This window comes from Dendropsophus ebraccatus, chromosome 12 (genome assembly GCF_027789765.1).
Source record: "Dendropsophus ebraccatus isolate aDenEbr1 chromosome 12, aDenEbr1.pat, whole genome shotgun sequence".
NCBI lineage: Eukaryota > Metazoa > Chordata > Amphibia > Anura > Hylidae > Dendropsophus > Dendropsophus ebraccatus.
Window position 1 is genome coordinate 28,368,826 of NC_091465.1, and position 21,054 is coordinate 28,389,879.

Sequence of the window (21,054 nt, forward strand, 5' to 3'; positions counted from 1 at the left end):
CCCCCCTTACTCCTATTAGTCATAGCAGGCTTCCCCTTACTCCTATTAGTCATAGCAGGCTCCCCCTTACTCCTATTAGTCATAGCAGGCTTCCCCTTACTCCTATTAGTCATAGCAGGCTCCCCCTTACTCCTATTAGTCATAGCAGGCTCCCCCTTACTCCTATTAGTCATAGCAGGCTCCCCCTTACTCCTATTAGTCATAGCAGGCTTCCCCTTACTCCTATTAGTCATAGCAGGCCCCCCCTTACTCCTATTAGTCATAGCAGTTCCCCTCCCATTTCTTGAGTGGTCACTGCTGGGCACCCACCATTAGTATTCACTCCACTCATTCACTGGAATATAGGAAACAAACACAGGTCACTAGGGCAGATTATTACAGATTATCTTATTTTATCCTACCCCAACATATCCTCTAACATGTACAATAAACATTACATCTACTATAAATGTATCCACTATGGAAAGACCAAAAGTTAAGGAAGTACAGATATACATTCCGCCTGGCTGCCTCATATTTCTTGTTTGCTTCAAAACAAATCTATAAAAAATACAATTTTAGCTCTGATATATCATTCCATGATCTAATACATAAATTGGATTGGAAATTCAGCTCCTTTTATAGCTTTCTATAGTTTATAGCTATAGGCAGTTCTGTAATCTCCATAAATCCTGTATATACAAGGGAAAAAGTATAACCTAGAATTTTCTACTCCCATATATATCACATGTCTCATATTCTGAGTACTGTAAGACCGGCTGCATAGCTTCTGTAAGAAATATATCGTTCAGGGGATTTTTTTCTAAGCATGTATAATTAAACTTTACTGTATAATACAGGTGTTTGGTCAAGACTTTTGCCTACTTTTTAATGTAGACCCCTTCAAAATATGAAGATGACAAGTGTTTAATGGCTTTTCCGGGATTAAAAACACATTTAAGGGCTTGGAGTGATTTAAAAATAAAAAATAAACAATACTCATCTGCCTGATTCCCTGCCGTCGCTAGGCCAGCAATAGACAGTCCCCACTGATCAGTGTTCCCTGGTCCTGACACATAGGAAATGCCTGCTTAGCCAATCACTATGATCAGTTTATTGTCATATTGTCAAGGGACTCTACTAACAAGTAAAGATTGTTCAAAACTCTATGACTTTCTAATCAAGACAATCTCTTACCATATATATATATATATATATATATATATATATATATATATGACACAAGTATAGCCCCTTCTACTAACAGCCACTGGCCTATGTATATATAACATTAAGAGGCGGCTTAGCTAAATGGTGTCATGCTCGAGTAAATACCGGTGGACAGTAAATACTAGTAGCAGTTACAAGTGTCCCTTCATTTAAAGTGATACTGCCCCCCCCCCCTTTCTGTATGAGGACTTCTCTACACTGCTGTAAAGCATAAATTCTGCAGTTTTCATACCTTACTTTATTATAGATTTCTTGGTGCTTGGTCCAGTAAAAAATGCTTTTTATCGCTGGTGCACTCTGCCACCTGGGTGGAGCTTCCTGCCTGCAGCGCCACTTGACCTCAGCCCCATTGGTTCTGTAGGCCCTTTCCTCCGTGACCTCATCTTTGTCTACGCCTCACCCCCTCGGCAACCATTGGAATGGGCCAACCTAGAGGGGGTGGGCCTACGGAGCGCTGCGTCCATAAAGCTCTGCCCAGGTGGCCCAAGCCACCAAGGATAAAAAGCATTTTTCACTGGACCAAGAACCAAGAAATCTATAATAAAGTAAGATATGAAAACTGCAGAATTTAGGCTTTACAGCTGTGTAGAGAAGTCCTCATACAGAAAGGGGGTGATACTATCACTTTAAGCAATATAGCACAAGTTTCAAACTCATGGCCCTCCAGCTGTTGCAAAACTACTATTCCCATCACTCCTGGACAACCAAAGTTTTACCTGTTCAGGCATGATGGGAATTGTAGCTGAAGGACTGCAGTTTGACACCCTTCCAATATAGAGTAAAACATAGGCAGAGAAGAAAGTTCACAAGAGCTCTTAAAATACAGCAAACAAAATGGTGGCTGATATCGCAGATGGAGGAAGTTACATCTACTACAGCAACACTATAATATAACATACTGGCCGCCACTTATTTCATGCAAGGAGCAGTAGGGCGGGGGGGGGGGGGGGGATGTACGGAAAAATCTTCTTTGTAAATAGAATAAACACAGGTTATTCTAAAATCCTATTCTAAATGTATGCATGCAGTATTAATGACATCACTAGCATAGCTTTTTAATATTGTAGACATGTGCAACTTGGCTTGTACAGTTGCATATATATATATATATATATATATATATATATATTTCATCTTGTGGGAATTTCATTGTTCAGCCTGGGGTTTATGACACAGTCAGTGAACTCTCAGGCTAACCTTGCGATGTCCTTTTGATGGAATCAAGGGCTTGTATGTTGGCGTGGATGCATTATTGCTTATCTTCTGTACGGGTACTGTATGTTTTCTGCTATTTTCAGAAACCATCTTTATTAGCTTTTACTGGTAATGCACCCTGGCTGTGGAATCCTTTTACAGTACTTTTCTTAATACAGGCACTCAAGCCTTTACAATAAAAGTCTCAGACTATTGACTGAGTCTAATCCATTCAAGTCTTCACTGGTCCCAGTAAGAGCACCCTAGAGTGTCCTTTAAGAATGTCTGGTTTTGTCCGTAATGCTTTATTGTTTTTGAAAATAACAATATAAAAATGGGAAATACATGGGATACATGGAAAATAAAATATTACTGTGGATATATAGATAGATAGATAGATAGATAGATAGATAGATAGATAGATAGATAGAAAGATAGATATGGTTTATATATATATTTCATATAATGTATATATATATATATATATATATATATATATATATATGCACATACTTTAACCTTCTTGTTTTAAAGGCTTTTTGTTATAAAAATACATTTTAGTTATTATTTATTCTACTGTATCCAACATACTGTATGCCCCTGATTTCATACAAGCTCAACCATCAAATGCCATATGTGCAGAGATATTGTTTTCCCTCATTGGTTTCCCATTGTTTGCATGGATTTAATCTTAGTTTTTTTCCCATACTCAATGTATCAATTTAGTCTCCTTGACCCAGTTCTGAGCTGCTGCTTTCAGATGAAGACACAGAAAACTGTGTGCGATCTTTTCTTTCTGTCTCCCCCTCCTCCCCCCTCCCTTCTGAGACAGCTGATGTAAACAAGTCCCTGGCAAGCTGGTTGGTTCGGATGGCAAGGCACATGTGTACTGTTTAGATAAGTGATGAATAGAAGAAATCCTGCCCAGGGGTGTTCCTAAAGATAAGGAGGGCGGGGAGGAAGAAAGGAGAGGCGTTGCAGGCCTAGGGCACAGACACCCCATGTCACGGCACACTGACTCAGCTGCTGCAGATTAAAGGATAATTTCTTTACCCTAACCAAGGCACAAGGCAAATTTTAAAAGACACGACCGGAAAGGACTTACTCTCTTTAGACGGACAGTACCAGAGGTTTGGAAGGAAGGATTGGTGAATACAGTATTGCTTTAACATCAGGGGAGGCTCCGTTTTATTAGTGATGAATGCAGCAGCATTAGCAATAGGTAACTGTGCCAGTACTAGGGCTTGTGCAGCTCTACAGTTCCCCATGGAGCCTTTGGTAGTAGCAGAAGGGCCATGTCACCCCTTACTGCTGTAACTTAATGTAAATGTTTCTTTCATAAATATATGACTTCATTAAAAAAAAACATCCTCAGCACCCCCCCCCCCCCACCACCAGTTCAACCATGTCCTTCTGAAATAGGGAGATTAGACTACAAGCACCACTAGGGAGAGGTGATGGTCTCTGTACAATGAAGCGGGATATGCAAGCACCACATAAGGGAAATATATAATTGTCCATACTATTTCTGTACATATGACACCACTCACTGCACTGCTAGGCAGACTCCCTCTCTGAGCCCTAGGGTTACATATTGTGGATTTCTGTATTGAGGCTATGTTCACACAACATAAGTTCCGTGGTAATCATGGCTGTTGATAAAACGGCCGTTATTTCTGCAGTACTTACATTGTGCTGCAGGCTAAAGGAATCCCGGCTGGAGCGTATACACATAGTATACACTCCGGCCGGGATCCCAAGCTCCACCGTGAGAAACTGACAGTATTCAATGAATAGCGGCCACAGAAAACCCCGTCAGTGCACACAATGGAGCGAGCGGACAGCCTGCATCAGAACTCAGCGGCGCCCCTAAAGATCATCTAGCCGGTACAGCAGTACCGGCCTGGATGTTCTTTTCTGAGACCGGCCGTTCCGTGTCACTTACAAGGTGTGAACATAGCCTGAATCTGCATACAATATGCCTCCCATGCAAGTTTATAGAGTTTCCACAGCCAATTATGTGGTTGTTCTAGTGAATTGAAGAAGCCTTGGAATAGCCCCAATGACTGATAAGAGGAATAATACAAGGGCAGATCCATGGCAAAGAGCGGAGTATCAGCGCTGCTGATCCCCTATTAAGCATATGCCATAGACAGATCCTCAACATGCTAACTTACAGACTAACCATTCTATGCTGATAGCAACCTGGTGGGCACTACGGGACTCCATTATAATAGATACTACATAACATGCTTTATTACTTTAGTAATATGTGCCAAAGCCTAGGAAACCATATGAATAATATTATAGATGAACAAAAAACTAATCATTCCTCACATCCGTAATGTGGAAATGTGCAGAAACTAGCACCAAAAGAGTCTGCCTAGTTATTATTACTGCAGGAGGTAATGTTCTCTCCTACTCCAGACTGCATGCTGGTCTTATAATTCTCCTCCCTCAAAGGAGTCTTTCTTCTATGGAGGTTCATATATGTGCGGTTTATTTAATTGCAAGGCACAATTTGCTAGAGATGAGTTATTCCGCATAGCAACTAAATAGAACTTTGATCGCTCAAGTGCAACTTGGAGCGGCTGCAAAAATCAGGCAGCGTTACATTATGGAATAAGGGTTTGTTCTACAATGTGCTTTGTTTTCTTCGCTATGGGAATCGCAGTGTAAGCGTAACAGGGCGGATTTATAAAGAAAAGAGTATCCTAAGGCAACATGCCGTAGACGTGTGATATTAAGGGTCATGAAGGGTCTCCACCCAGTGGCTATAGGTCTAGTCTGCAATATGTCCGCCTGCTAGGGTGTCTGTGAAACTCCTGGTTCTTACCGTGATCACCTAGAGGAGTAGATTAGGTAAAGGGGCTCGGATTTTAGCTATTGCAGAAAAAGCAGATGGAGGATATTTCTACTAGGGTAAGCTGCCCCCTAGTCACAGACAAGGATAACATCATTTACCACTAGCACATCCCTTTGTGTTTTTTACATAAACAGACCATTGCCGGCACAGGGATGCCAGTGGCGTAGTCCTTTTTTTTTGAACCACCGCCTGGTTCCTGCGCACGCTGCCGGTCTATTCTTGAGCATTGGCCTAGCATGAAGCACTGGGAGCAGGCCCACCGACCTCCAGTGTGACAATCTACTCTCCCCTCGCGGCTCCATTGATTGTAATGAAGCCGCGTCACAGCGGGGAGGGGCTTCTTCCAAATAGGGGCCGGCGGGACCGCCCCCAGTGCTTCATGCCAGGCCATTGCTTGGGAATAGACCGTCGCTGAACAAGGGAACCAGGCGACAGTTCAAAAAAAGGACCACAGAACTGGCATCCCTTATGCCGGCACTAGTCTGTTCATGTAAAAATCACAAAGCAATGTACCTAGTGGTATATTCGATTTAAGGGGATGAGTCACCTAATACTAAAACTTGTTCATTTATTCTAATCTGTTTCTGCCTTTTTACTTTTTTTTTTACTTTTTGTACATTGTTATGGGGGCTGCCATATTGCCTGGGCTGTTCTTAACAGCATTTAGTGATATGATGCTTTACAGCAAGACTCATGGACATAGACGACATTAGACAGACTCTGTATCCTTGAGATGAAACATTATTGAGCATGCCCTGTGACGTTTGAAAAAGTCATTCCACAGGGAGTTGCTATTGTCTCCGCTACCTATTGGTCACATGATGCTGCAATGCTGTACAGATTGCTTTACAGCAGATTCCTCCTATTACCACAGACACAATAGGAAGTATATGCTTAGTTTTAACCCCAGTTGTGCGAATGAAAACGCCAAGATTTCAGGATTATTTTATAATATGGATAGAAAAATTAACAAAAAGAAAAAAATGGCACCAAAAATTCTTGGCCCGGTAACCATGAATAGAACGGCGCCGTACGCAGGAACCGGGCAGTGGTTCAAAAAAAGGACCGCAGCACCAGCTTCCCTGTTCCAGCACAGTTTGATTCATATGTAAATTTAAAGAGAGTGTACCTGATGGTACATAATCTTTGAGGCCATGTACATAGTGTAAACATAGCCTAAAGGCGTATTCCGATTGAAGTGACAATTAGAGTACTACTTACTCTGCCCACAGATATCAACAGCTTTCCCTGTATCGGTGTGTATATAGAGAACTCTGTGAGGGCGGGGAAAGCAGGACTCTCCCTGTCTCTACTAGGAGTCCTGGCAGGATTTCCTCTGCTTTTTACTCAGAACATCCATTCTAAATCACAATAACCACAGAGCTTGGCTTGGCTTGGCTTCCTCTAACATACCCTGCTCTCAAATAGCAAAGAAGAAAAACTGCTTTAACTGGACAAATAGTTGCCCATGAAAGTACACCAAGCAGATTATAAGATTTAGTTATTGCTCCTGTCTGAGGAACTGTATATAGTCATATATGTTAAAAAAAAAATCTATAGGGTACTCAGTGATAATAGAACGCATCAACTAGCCATTCACTTTTCTTTTTTTTTTCCTCTTCCCCAGAGGTCAACTGGTAAACCCTTTTAGTTAGCTTGATGTCAGGGCATGCTGAGAGTTGTGGTCTTACAACAGCATACCTTTGCTGTAGGCAATGGAATTGTGCAAATGATGAGTGTGCTGATCCTCCAGGAGACAGTGACCTGTCCACTTGTATCATTAAGTTGGTGAAGACAGGATGGCTTGTGATGAAAACAACAGAGACAACTGGGAGATCCCAAAGGAAGAGACTAAGTAATTAGCAGGTTAACACGGCAGAAGAGCCGTAGAGACTTAGCTCCTAACACACATATACAGTAATACTAGAGTCTACTGCTCCCCCTCTAAATATCCACCTTAAATAACATTCATGAATATGTTTCTTTATTGCATTGACTACAGCCTCCCAATCCACATGATAAACTCCAGTCCCCAGGCTTCCTTATATCATCTAGACAAACACAGCGTTATACCTCCCTACAGATAATCATTTACATCGATAGAATGAGCCAGAAACCATAATCTTTACACTTTATTGCTCACCCTTCCACCTTCAGGAGTTTATCCAATATACTCGACTCGGACGTCATCCAGAGACCTACAAAAACTAAGTTGCACATAGACGGGGGGGAAATAAATTTTGCGAACGGTAACGGCACGCTAGTGTCTGCAGGGTACGTGGAGGCATTGAGAAGCCATAAAAGACGGGGCTAATCATGAAACGTACGCGGTTATTCCCACTGAATACTGTTCTTTCTTTTGAACACTGTTATTTCTGCATTTATATATGGATTTTTATTTTTAAAAAGAGGTCCGCACACGCTCTACCATTTCCTTGTATCTGCTCGAGTACTTAGCATTGTTGGTTGGCAATGTTGTTGGATATTGTTCCCAGCGAGAAATTGTTCCACCTTTAAGCACATTTCTATTGAAAATGTAGCTGTAGTGGTAAACATTTACAGCCCAGCGGGGAGCTCGGCTAGCAGCTAAAGTATTACAGCTTATTGGGGACTCTGTAAGGAAAGCCTATACTGCCACCTAGTGTTTCTACATGAAAATACTGCAAACAAAGAAACAAGACTTCTTGGGAGTCCTGCAGATGTATAATAAAGCATTATTGTCTACATGGTCACTGACGTCTTTCCTGGGGGACCCCTGTGGCAGAGGAAAGGGGGGCATAGTATATTTATATAGGCTGTTCTGTAAGGACCAATGTACAGTTCAGATCTATTGTAAACCATTAACATTGCATTGGTAGTTCTTGATATATACTGAATGACTTTAAGGCACAGACCTTAAACCTATGGCCCTCCAGCTGCTGCAAAACTAGAATTACCAGCTTTGGCTTTGGCTGTCCAGGCATGATGGGAATTGTAGTTTTGCGACAGCTGGAAGGACACAAGTTTGACACCTGTGTATGTAACCTTATGCACAATATCTATCACAGTATGTATGTCACCTATCAACTACTTGTATCCTGGATGCAGCGGCTAGACCGCTGGCTTGGTGGGTATACTTGACATTTCACATCTCGCATCTGGACATACTGGATTCCTTTCCATATTATAAAGAATGTTATCAAAGAACATACACTAAAACATGGGGACTATGGTGCAGACCTCAGCAATGCAGAGTAATTCATGGTGCTTGATACTATACTCCAAGTAAACAAGACTTAAAGGGGTTTTCTGGGCACTTGTAAAACTTAGCAAGCTCTTCCCTGCGCATTCATTTATTTAAAGGGCTCATACTGACCACCCCTGCTCCTATTGTAAGATCCTCTGGTCCTGGCTACACTCCTGGATGACATCCAGCTCATTGCTCAGCCAACTACAGAGCTAAGCTGGGGAGTGGGTTGTCACCGGAAGCTGGCAGATTGCAGAAGAAGCACAGCCGGAACCAGAAGATCTCACTGTGTGAGTTGTGGGAGAGCACGGTGTTAATAAGTATTCATGCACAAGGAGGCAGGGAATAAAGTTTTACATTAAAGAGACTCTGTCAGCAGGTTTATGCTGTCCTATCTCAGGGTAGCATAAACTAGTGACAAAGAAGCTGAACTGGATGATGTATCACTTACATCGTTCTGTGAGGCAGAACGTTAACATGGACAATAAGTAGTCCTCTCCATTATGTGCATGAGCCCAGTAGTCCTGGATATTCATGAGAAGCAGAAAACTCCGCCCACCAGCTGCTGATTGGCAGTTATCTATCCATGCTGTGTATAGGCAGTCAACTGTCAATCAGTAGCTGGAGGGCAGGAGGAGGGGTGTGGCTAGAATCCTATTCTCCTGCATATTAGGAGAACAGCTGAAAAAAATATGTAATTAATACACGAATCTGTTCAGCATTTCTGTCACTAGTGTATGCTGCCCTCATTTAAGGCAACATAAACCTTATGACAGATTCCCTTTAGAGAGTTTATCCCAAGATTACAATGTATGACCCATCCACAGGATAAGTATCTGATTATGGGGATTAACCATAAGGTCCCAACCAATCACTAGAATGGAGTTTCTTTTGCCCGCATGAGTATGGGACAGTGCTTGAGCATCACTCACCATGAAATGTATAAAAGTTTTTGGTGAACAAAGCCATACTTTCTTTCTGAGAAGCCATATAGCTTTATTGAGGCAAAAAAGCATGTAAAGCTCATAATAAACATGGTGCCATATTATACCATCGTTGGAAACTGGTGGCTACTTCTCTGTATTGCTTTATTCCTTTATTTATCCAAGTCTTATAATAAATGTGTATTATCACTATTATATTATACACTATTATTTGGCAAGCTTTAGATAAATAATATCGCCCACGTAATAATGAATGATCAGCAGTGTTACCTGTTGACTGATCTGAGCACCTATATATCTTATATATACTTTTTTATATTTTGGGTTTTTTCATGACCAGTACACTTTGCTTTTATGGGTACTTTACTACCATATTATTAGTATTAATTATTTTATGTATTTTTTCTTACGACTCTCTGCAACTTTAGGGTTGTACAGATCTAAAGCCGCTCAATAAGTAGTTCATAGTGATAGACTATTTTTGGATACAACTTTTCCTAGAAAAGAATAGTTGGTAGGCTACATACGGTTCTCGTCAATTACAAACACGTGAATCAAGCTGCCAACACAGGCAGGCAAGTGAAATGGAGGTAAAACTCACAGTATGAAACCAAGTGATGGCTGGAAACCATGTGATCAATCTCTGGATACCTCTAGACTAAAGATGTTGACAAGAGTCCAAAGTATTGCAAAATCCTGAATGCCAAGTCTGAAGAACAAACATTAGGGGCTAAAAGACAATTTGGGTTTGGCAGCCTGCCCCATCTACTGAAAGTGGTTCTCACACATTGAGTCTGATCTCCCCGATGACGCCCATTCACCTACATTCGATGCTCTGAAAATTTGCTTAGGAGCCTTGACTGCACTGACATCATACATCAACCCTGAATGCTCATTAACTTTCCCAAGAATGTCATTGATGAACAAAGGCTTGGGGGGGAAGGAGACAGTATAATTGGTGGGAAATGAAGGGGGAAGCCATGAGAGCCGACATATACACAATATTTAGCCCCCATGTAATCACAACAGAGCCCGCTCTACTCTACATCACATCAAAAAGCGCTTTGTCTGGAGTCTGGAGACTTTTTATGGCTCTGTTGCTATAATCATCCATGCAAGTATGGGACTAAAGCAGTATATTCACATACAGCGACCAGCCAGAACATTGAAACCACTCATCGGTGAAGGAAATGCCATGGACTATTATGTGCCAATGGCACGTGTCAAGCCATAGCATATAATAGGTGACAAGACAGCTCTTGAAGTCAATGTGCTGGAAGCTGAAAAAAGTAAGTGGTAGGATCTAAATGACTTTGAAAAAGGACAAATTATGATGGATCAATGACAACTGTCCAAGTGTGAGGAAGAGGACAAAGAGATCAAGGTGTTGACTTCACCTCCAAATTCTTCAAATCTCAATCTGATCGAACATCTGTGGGATGAGCCATCTATGGTGGCTGCACCTTACTACTTACAGCATCTACTGCTAATGTCTCTGTGGTTGATACCCCTAGACACCTTAAGAGATCTTGTAGAGTCCATACATTGAAAGGTTAGAGCTGTCTTGGCAGCAATAGGGGGTACACAGTATAAGGCAGTGTTATTTTGTATTTACATCTATGGTTCTATCCTAAATCCAAAATATGTCTCAGCAGCACAAGACCTCAGGTATGGGTACATGTCTCACCAAACTGGACCCAGGTTCGTATGAATATCCAAGTAACACGATGGTCTCCATCGTGTTACTATGGTTCTATCCTAGTACTTGACACCATTGACAGCTTGCACTTTAATAAGCATTGCAGATGTATAGGTATAAAAGGGGTGCAGGGGTGGCATTCGCATTGCAGATCGATAGGGATCAGAGGGGTGCAGAGGTGGCATTCGCAACTGCCCCTGGAGGCTCAGGATTCGAAAAAAGTCCCATTGACCCAAGCAAATAAAGTACGCACCCAACAGTAACCTAGGAATTTTAATGGAAAGGAATGCTAGCACTCTTTCTTTTTATTCACCTTCTTATCTTACCAAGAACAGCTTGTGTACTCCCAGGAGGAATGGGCCCCGGCCATAACCACAATGTGTACGATAAGTGCCTGCAATACATGACAAGTATCTGCAATTCCATAATATACTTGTATCAGCTGAATACAAGCCTGTAGCTTGTAATTAGAAGTCGGTAGTTTGCTAGAAGGCTCAGTCACTAGGAATTCGATATGCCCAAGGCTGCAGATCAGTCTTGCTTCATTTACGGCTCAGTGGTTAGCAGTGTTGCCTTGCAGCACTGATGTAGGAATCTGACCAAAGGCAACTCTATGGAGCCAGTACAGTATGTCCCCTGTGTTTATGCAAGTCCCTCAGTTTTCTGCCTCAGTCCAAATACGTGTTCATTAAAAGGTTAAACGGGTATTCCTATCACATTACATTATCCCTTAGCCACTGAATAGCGGATAACAAGCTGATTAGTGGGGGTCCATCCATTGGGACCTCTACTGATCACGGGAAGGAGGAGATAATGGCCTCTGGAATAAACACATGTGGCCACTGGTCTATTCATTCTCTATGGGGCTGCCAAACATTTCTGATGAACTCTTCTGATGTGCAATTTTGTAACATTTTTGTAACATTTTGTAACATTTTTGTAGGCATTTTTCCCTGAGTCATGACGTCATCACAACTCAGGGAAAAATGGCTCCTGGCGGGGGGTCCCGAGGCCGGTCCCGCTGCCCACCACGTTATTCGTTATCAATTTCCCCGGATTTTCAAAATTCCTAGACTTCTCCTTTAATAGGAGCTTAATACCTGTCAAAATTCGTAGACATGTACTATAAATATATGAATGATGTCACAGTAATACACCAAGCCTAATCATTTTCTACAGTAATAAATATTAATGCTGTAATTCCTCTGATGTTATAATTTTCATATTTCCAGAAAATATTCCACATCCAGGTTCAACTCCCTCAAGAGGAAACAGCACTTTATTACCACTACTAAGTATTCTGCAGATGTTGCAGTCCACTGAAGACCGTCTCTTCTCCCTCCATACAGACAAAGCAAACCAATGATCTCCATTCACGCCTGTCTGGGAAATCATGGATTCACACTACACCGTTGTGTCGATCAACAGTGGCGGTGCAGCTTGCTAATTGAGTTATAATGGAAGATAATTACAACCAATATTAGTACATTACACATTAACATAGTTTGGTGATAGATTCCTAGTTTCGGAAATAATGGATGTTTTATTCATGAGGAGCTAGGATACAATTAGCATAAACCTGGATTAGTGAAGGAGACACTTAATGGACGGGGAGGGTGCCAGACCGAAATGGACTACAGTCTACATTAATGTCTTATGGGATATTTACTACGATACGGAATTGCTAGTAACTAGTAACGATGGGGCAGTTGTTGTTTGTTTTATAGGTGAATGAATTTCTCAGGCAGCTAAACCTATTAGTAGCAGTTGCTCAGATTACATAGAGATGAATGTATCAGCCGCAGCCTCAGCAGCTATTTAGGCACCAATAATTCAGGGACTATAAAGGAAAGACCTTTATAGATACCGCATTCCATGACATTATTAGTGTTTGTGTCCGAATGTTATCCAAAAAGGTGTAGGTGCCATAAAGGAAGCCCATGCAACTGCTATGGGGCCCATGGAATAATATTATTTATACACCATTTATACCTGCACAGACCCTGCACAAAGAAGTTGGATGCCACCATAAGGCTGCCAGAAAAACACAGAAAGAGCCTATCCATGTTTTTCAAGACTCCCTAGGATGGCATCCAGGAGCCAGGAGATGGCGAACGTTGCAGAAAACAAACAGTTCAACAAATCTGCTGAACACTAAAGACAAACCATCTCGTACCCAGATTGTTGAATTGAACATGTGTGACCACTAACACTGAACACACTGGGTGGACGTTTGGTGAGGAACTCGAAGGGACAGCAGGGGGCACTATAACAAGTAAGTAACAGTAATATATATTTTGAAAGCTTTAATTGATCTAACCTTGGCTCTCATTTACAAAAATAGACTCTGTGTGAGGGTCACAATGAAAGAGGGTGGTAAGAATTATAACGGAGATGAGGGGCTGTGTGTCACTATGAAACACTATACAGCAGGGTATTGAGTGTGGATTTAAACACTAGAGGACTTTAAAGAGTATCTGCCGTTTTAATAATGTTTTTTAGCATAAGCCATTGTATATGTACATAAGAAGTGCCATTATTTCTGACTATTATATATGTAATATTTGGTATTTTTCACTAGTATTTTTACTCCAGTGAGTGAAGTCTTGCCTCTATGATGGCTGCCATGGCGTGCGCTCTTACCCGCCCAGCTTCCTCCTCTGTCTCCTGCTGTGGGCCAGCACTGCTTAAATTTAAAGGGCTAGTGCACCTTTAATTAAGGCTCTGTGATTGGCTGAACATAGTTATGCTCAGCCAATCGCGTCTGAGCAGCTGATGACGTGCTGGAGGGGGACCTACATGAGGGAGGGCTGGAGTGGTCTGGCCGGCCTCCTGAAGATGACGTGATCGTTCCCAAGATGGCGGCCAGGGTTGACAGAGAATACGTAAGTATAATGCACCACACTTCCGGGTCTAGGGTGGGTGGGGGGAAACATGGGGAAGGGGGGGCATTCACTTAAATAACACACATTACAAAGTTGGACAACTTTGTAATGTGTGTGATTTAGTGAATAAATGCTTAACACCGCACTACCCCTTTAAAGCCCCTTTGCCTTGACTTCCTTGTTGGAGCTTCTGCATTGCTGACCCTGAGCATTGTGGTCCCAGCTCTCCTGCCCGTGACTCCTGAGTCCTGCCTGAGCCTCCTGCTGTGTGCCTGCCTGCTGTCCTGTCTACGTGTCTCCAGCTGCACCTCGCCTTCCACTGCTAGCAGGCCAAGCCAGGGGAGGGGACGCAACCTGGCGTCACCTGCCACAGCAAGTCCATCCCGCCTTGGCGTACACCATTGCTAGCGGTGGTCCAGTGGATCCAGTGGTCCAGAGGAAATCCTGCTCTTTTATGTCTTTATAGAAAAGCATCAGAAACAGCAGCAACATAAGGGACATTTAAGAGCAGTGCATGATGTGAATCAAGTGCTGTATGAGATCTAAAAGTCTCGCTGCAATCTCTTTATTTGTGCCTGTCTCTCTCCAGCTACTCACTCCTCTCCCCTCTCCAAAGACTTGAATAGGAAAAAGGTAACCTGATCCTACCCTTAGGCTGCATTCCCACGTTCCGTGATCCTGACGGATCACGGACGTGGAATGCATGTACCGGAGTCCCCCCGCACCGGACAGCATCTGTAATTAGATGCTGGGAGCGAGGGAGACTGTATTCATAAGCGCCGCGCTGTAATGAATCAGCCGCGTGGTGCTGTTACTACAGCGCGATGCTTATGAATACAGTCTCCTCCGCTCCCAGCATCTAATAACAGATGCTGTCCGGGCGCGGGGGGACTCCGGTACTGGCATTCCACGGAACGTGGGAATGCAGCCTAAGGCTGGGTTCACACTACGTTTTTGCAATCCGTTTTTTCAATCTGTTTTTGCAAAAAACGGATGAAAAACTGATGAAGAAAACGGATGCAACTGTGTGCATACGTTTTAAACAGTTTTTCCATTGACTTCCCTTATAAAAATTTGACGGAGACAAAAAAAACTTGGTCACCCTCATTTTTGTGTCCATCAAAAAAAACAAAAACGGATCCATTTTGATCCGTTTTTTTTTTATATAATGGAATTCAATGGAAAAAGTGATCAAAACAGATACACGCACATGCATCCATTTTTTCCATCTGTTTTTCATCCGTGTTAAAAAAAAACGGATGAAAAAAACAGATTGCAAAAACAAAGTGTGAACACAGCCTAAGTTTCATGTCCTTCATGCCTCTCAGGATAGATTTAAATAGTTTTTATTAGTGAATGATAAGTTTAGGAGGGTGAGGGAGCAGGAAAGGAGCCTGATGAGAGGAGAAAGAAGTGCTCTTCTCCAATAAGATACATTTATAATGTTTCTTATAGTCACCTGTTCTGTTGAGCTATGCAAAATCTATTGAACCAACATTGACTATTTACAATATTTTATTGTATGCAAAGAGTAGCATGGTGTCCACCAAGTACAATATCCAATGGCCACCACAAACTGAACACCACTGTATCACTGCCCTTCGGGGCCTGAATGCTTGCCTGTTATTTATCTAAATGCATCAGAAGCTATAGGCACCACCAGACACTGGAGAGGAGGGCTTTAGACCCCTCTTGTACAGAAATGTAGTTTCACAATTTTTTTTTTACAATTTTACAATTACAAATATTTAATTTGCTGTGACTGAGAATTTTGCAGAGCAATGACAGGCGGGGTGATTTAAGAGGAAATACAAATAAGAAAGCAGAAATGAATATTTAAGAAGGTTGAGAGGACAGAGATTTAATACTTTGTTATCGTACCTCATAAATGGTCCCATCTACGCAGTGCAGAACACCATGTCCTTGACGTTGGTCCAGGACCCAGTTGCCCTCATAATGATCCCCGTTCCTGTAATGATACAAAATATTTCATGTTTTCACTGGAGCTGATAATTTATTCCTGTGGTCACAGGGTATTAACTTACGTAATATAATACGTAAAAAAACTATTATAAATGTGTAGATGTCCAAAACCACCAAACTGTAACACACCTACTGCAGGAACACGACGCACTGCTAGAGGCCTCACCAACAGCACATGATCGACAAGCAAAATCCTTCACTTGTCAATGAAAACAAGTTGGAACATCACAATGGGCAACAATCCATGACTCTGGTGGCCAGTATGGGCAGTAGAAGCTGGACACTAGTGGTCACAAAGAGGAGAAAAACAGAGCCTAGCATGATGACACACATTGTCCCAGATTAGTTAAAATTGTCTAACTGTTCACACTGAGCAATAGGCAAGGAACTGGAGAAGGAATTGTCCTCTTCTTGAGTTGGCGCAGAATTGGAGTAGAATTCTGTGTCAATTCCGCACAGAATTGTGGGCGGAATGTGGGAGGAGACCTAGACAATGTTTGCAAAGGATGCTTGCAACACACATACTGCACATGTGTACATATGGGTTTCTATGTCAATTCTTTGGGCAGAAAGCAGATCTGCAGCGGAACATTGCACGCGTAAATTGTGCCATGTGAAAAGCAGAGCCACAATTCCATTGAACACAATAGGACATTGCTCTGTACATAATTTACAGGTTGAATTTCAAGCAGAATAATCGTTAAATCCTTGCCTGTCGCTCAGTGTGAACATACTATTAGACAGTATAAATTTAGACAGGACAATCTGAAAAAAAAAAAAAAAAAAAAGTGCCAAGAAATCTCTTGAACATCTAGTCTAAGGGTGCTATTTCACGGGCCGATGGGGGCCCGATAATAACCGTAAACGAGCGCTGATCTGCTAGATTGGCGCTTGTTTACTGGGCCTATTCCACGGCCCGATTATCATTTAACAAGGGCTGCATGGACATCGTTACCGATGTCCTTGCAGCCCTTGCTTAAACCTTATACATTACCTATCTAGGCTGCAGGGCTCCTCTTGCGGTCTTCTTCTCCCCGGGTCCCGCACACTCCAGCTTTAGAGTGGGCTGTCTCAGCTGACAGGCTCCTCAGCCAATAACTGGCTGCAGCGGTCCTGGACAGTGATTGGCTGAGCGGCCTGTCAGCTCAGCCAGGCCATTCTGAAGCTGGAGCGAGCGGGACCCGGGGTGAAAAAGACCGCAGTGCGAATTATCGGCAAGCAGGAGTCCTCGCTGCTGATAATAACCTTATGTAAAAGGACCAGCCATGAGCTGACAAACAAGAAATCTCTTGTTAGTTGTCTGTTTATATCTGTTGTGTGGGCATCAAAATCATCAGTAGGCTCTCATCTTCCCATGTAAACAGGAACAGGCAGGCCAATGACAGGTTGTGGCGCTTTCTCGTCCCAGTCAGTGATCGGCCGAGCGGGCTGTCACTGCCAGACGAGTCAGTATCGGAAGTGGGGGGGGAGGGGGTTGATCAGCCAGGGACCAAAGGTGACGTAGGGGGATACCGGGGGAGCTTGGAGAGGTAAGAATAGGCTGTTTGTTATGTTCTGCGCCAGGGCAGCAAGACAATAAAAGTTCATTCTGAGCAGAATACCCCTTTAAAGCATTAAAAAAAACCTTTGAGGTGTCAAACAGGTCAGGGCTTTTAGTGTTCGGACCTCCAGCGATTGCTAGATAGAGCCTGGAGGAGCATGTAACTGAGCGCTTCACTCTTGGATTGCTGTGCACTTCACTCTTGGATTGCTGTTCTTGCCAGAGTTGAGCTCCATAGACTTCTACTCTCCATAGACATAGAATTCTACTTCTACAAAGGGTGACAGTAATGCTTTCACCTGCACCAGAATCTTGCATAGTGCATGGTATGGTATGGAATCTTATTCACCCCTTTATACAAAGTTACCAAGACCATGGCTCCTTTTCAATAGTAAATATGAACCAGTATATTTGCAGCATGTGCTTGTTCTTCTTTTCTTTTGTTTGGAACCTATTAGCCCATAACGTCTTACTGGTGAAATATCTAATAATATTAAGGGTCTAGATGTGTTCCACTGTTCTTATTGTTTTTGGATGCGTCTCTCAACTTTGACATGTTGGAGGGAGGTTAGTAATCTAGTTTATAGTGCTACCAAGTTAAATATTTCCCCTAGACCTGAGCTTCTTTTTGCCTCATTACTGTAGCCGAGGGGAATTTAGGGTCACTGAAGTGATGATATTGATGGCCTACAATAAGGAATCAGAACTTTGAAGTTAATAGATCTAGAATTCACTGAATTCCAAGAATTGCATACCATACCTCAGGGATCAGTGCCTGTAAGAATAATATTTCGGAATAATATTGTCCGAAAGATTCTGAAAATTTGTAGGACTTTTCAGAGGCAATTCCTGAACTGGTCATAGATAGCTATAAAGATGGCCGGTAGGCTGAAAGGTGAACCATAGTCTTGAGCGGAGAGGCTAAACTGTTGGGGCCTGGCAACTTTTCCCTGAACCCTCTGCTTTTGATTACCAATGGTTATATCCATATTTCCCAGGTCTTCCTAGCATACCTCCCAACTTTTTGGAAGTCCAAAGAGGGACACTTGTGGATCACTCTAGTAAAAGGAAAATTTTACAGACATTTCTATACTTTTTTTTTTTTTTTTTTGGGGGGGGGGGGTCCCAGAGGTTAGACCCCCTGTGATCAGACACTTATTCCATATCGATCGGTTTTTAGTTGCTGGAATATCACTTCAATAATACATAGATTGCATTCACACAGTCATCAAATTTAAAGAGAACTATCTTAACCTTCTTATAGATAGTAAATAATTTTTAGACTATATAACTATAATATATAACATAAAGCTCTTTAAAGAAGTAAAACGGAACTGGAGAAGAAGCTAAAAGGCGGCGTGATCAGACACTTAAAGTTACAAAGACGTCAGACTGCACCCAACTGTTCATATTATGTATTGTTCCCAGCAAGCAAGAGATGTTCAGGATTTCCTCGGAGGAGCTCTGTATACAGATCAATCAGCCGCTCTGTCATCATGATACATGGCATGCAACTGGGCTCTGGGGAGAAGACTGGGAAACAAAAGCAAGCACACAATGGTCTAATGCCAGGCAAAGACATCTGAGAGGATTTTGCATTCTCAACCTATGATCCAGTAGTTTCCCATTGTCAGATAGAATGAAATATATGAAATGAAATGTATGAAATATTATTACAAGCGTCTGAATGATTCTGTCCACCTTCTAAACTGCTATATGTTAAAGGGATTGTACATTTTTGGTTGCTTTCTTACACGAATAGTGCCACACATGTCCACAGGCTGTTTATGGTATTGCGGTTCAGCCCCATTCACTTCGCTAAAGCTTTGGCTGTCACGGCATGATGGGAGTTGTAGTTTTTTAACAGCTGGAGAACCAAAATTCCCTACCTCTGCAGTACCGGATACAACCCATGAACAGGTGTGGGGCTGTTTCTGAAAGTAAGTGAGCATGTTTTTCTAATTGTGTACAATCCCTTTAATTTCCTCCATCGCAACATTCTACTGCCAAATGCCAGTTATCGTAACAAAGACTGTCTTCTGTGGAGAAGACAGAGGTTGTCACAACTCCACCCACTTCCTGCCAGTATCATTGAGTGAGGTGCTATGTGTAAAGCAATGCCTACAGCCAGTCCTTACCTGCCATGTACAGTCTCCAGTCTCGGCTATAATGATTTTCAGCTCTGCTTCATTCGAGAACAGCTAGATTGCAGTGACTACAGCTCAGCTTATCTGCTCACTCAAGCAAATGAGTATGTATCTGAAGAAGACTGAGTAGGCTTCAAAGTTGTACCGATGCTGACACATGCCTCCTACAATACTTTATTTTACTGAAGCCTACGTGATTATTCAATGGTGAGTGCATTGCTGTTCTATGCATTGGCATGCTGCTTGGTCTCTTGTCAATAAGCAAGGGCAATGAGTTCTGGCTCAACTACATAGTCTATGCTTTACTTCATTGGAGTTATGACCGGCAACAAGGTGTACATCATGGGGGACATTTACAAAAGGTCCGCCCAAGGCGTACACCAGGGAGAAGGTGAAGATTCGCCCCCTTCTCCCTGCCGTACGCCTGCCGTATGCCCCGCTCGCCCGATGGGCGGGCTGGGGGAGCTTGGGGGGCATGACAAGGCGGGGAGGAGGCGTGGCCTCCTCCCCCGCCTAATTTATCAAGATTTATGATACGCTCGCAGGCTTAAATCATGATCCAAATCTATACCTGCTGGAAGCAGGTATAGATCTAGTACACTGGGCGCAGATTCGGGTGACTGGACAGATTCACTAAGAGGCGTGCGCCTCTTAGTGAATCCTGCCGGGGAAAAGGGGACGAGGCCTAATATAAGACCGGCGTAGATAAATCCCCCCCATGTGTTACTGCAAAAACCCTTTCAGGGATAACTTATAAGGGTGATCCACTTATAACAATATATGAAGTCCAGGACTGAACGATGTATGACCCCTATAACAGACGATTTAGTCACGACACCCATGCCCTCTGACAACCTCAACAAAAAGTTATTACAAAAAGATCTTTAAGATTCCTATGTGTTCGCTGTTATTCTTCCAGGAAAATTATGAATAAATTGACAACGGGATGTTGCCACGCTCCTTCTTAATGGGGTGTATTCTTGCTGACACCATCAATACCTTTAGTCGGGACAGGCTCTGAATGGACAGTGTCAGTGTGGAAGGACACATAACAAAGGGAACAGTAATATCTACAGTAGTTGTCATTTCCAATGGTTTCTGCCATCCCTGCTGTTAGATGCACCCACCTGTTTCCCTATGTATCTAGCAGGGTAATTGTGAGTATGCATTATTAACATATATATACTGTAGTATCTCCTAGCCCAGCCACCTCTCAGTTCTGGAACTGAAGTATGTAAGACTGCTCCTAGGCATTGTAACAGACAGCAAATTGGCTTTGAGCCACACCAGGGATTAGAGTCTAAGTACCCTCTAGGTCTTCACCCTTTATCCCACTAAGGGTTAGGTAGAAAGTATTATCC

At 42.6% G+C, this 21,054-nt stretch overlaps 1 protein-coding gene across 3 annotated transcripts in view; it reads right to left on the reverse strand.

The window, feature by feature from the left end:
* Nucleotides 1-21,054, reverse strand: part of MORN1 (MORN repeat containing 1) — a 268,243-nt gene that overhangs the window by 214,920 nt on the left and 32,269 nt on the right. For all 3 annotated transcript variants that reach the window (XM_069948672.1, XM_069948670.1, XM_069948669.1), the window contains exon 6: nt 15,905-15,992. In XM_069948672.1, the coding sequence (XP_069804773.1) occupies nt 15,905-15,992 (88 nt within the window). The remainder of the gene's footprint in view (nt 1-15,904; nt 15,993-21,054) is intronic.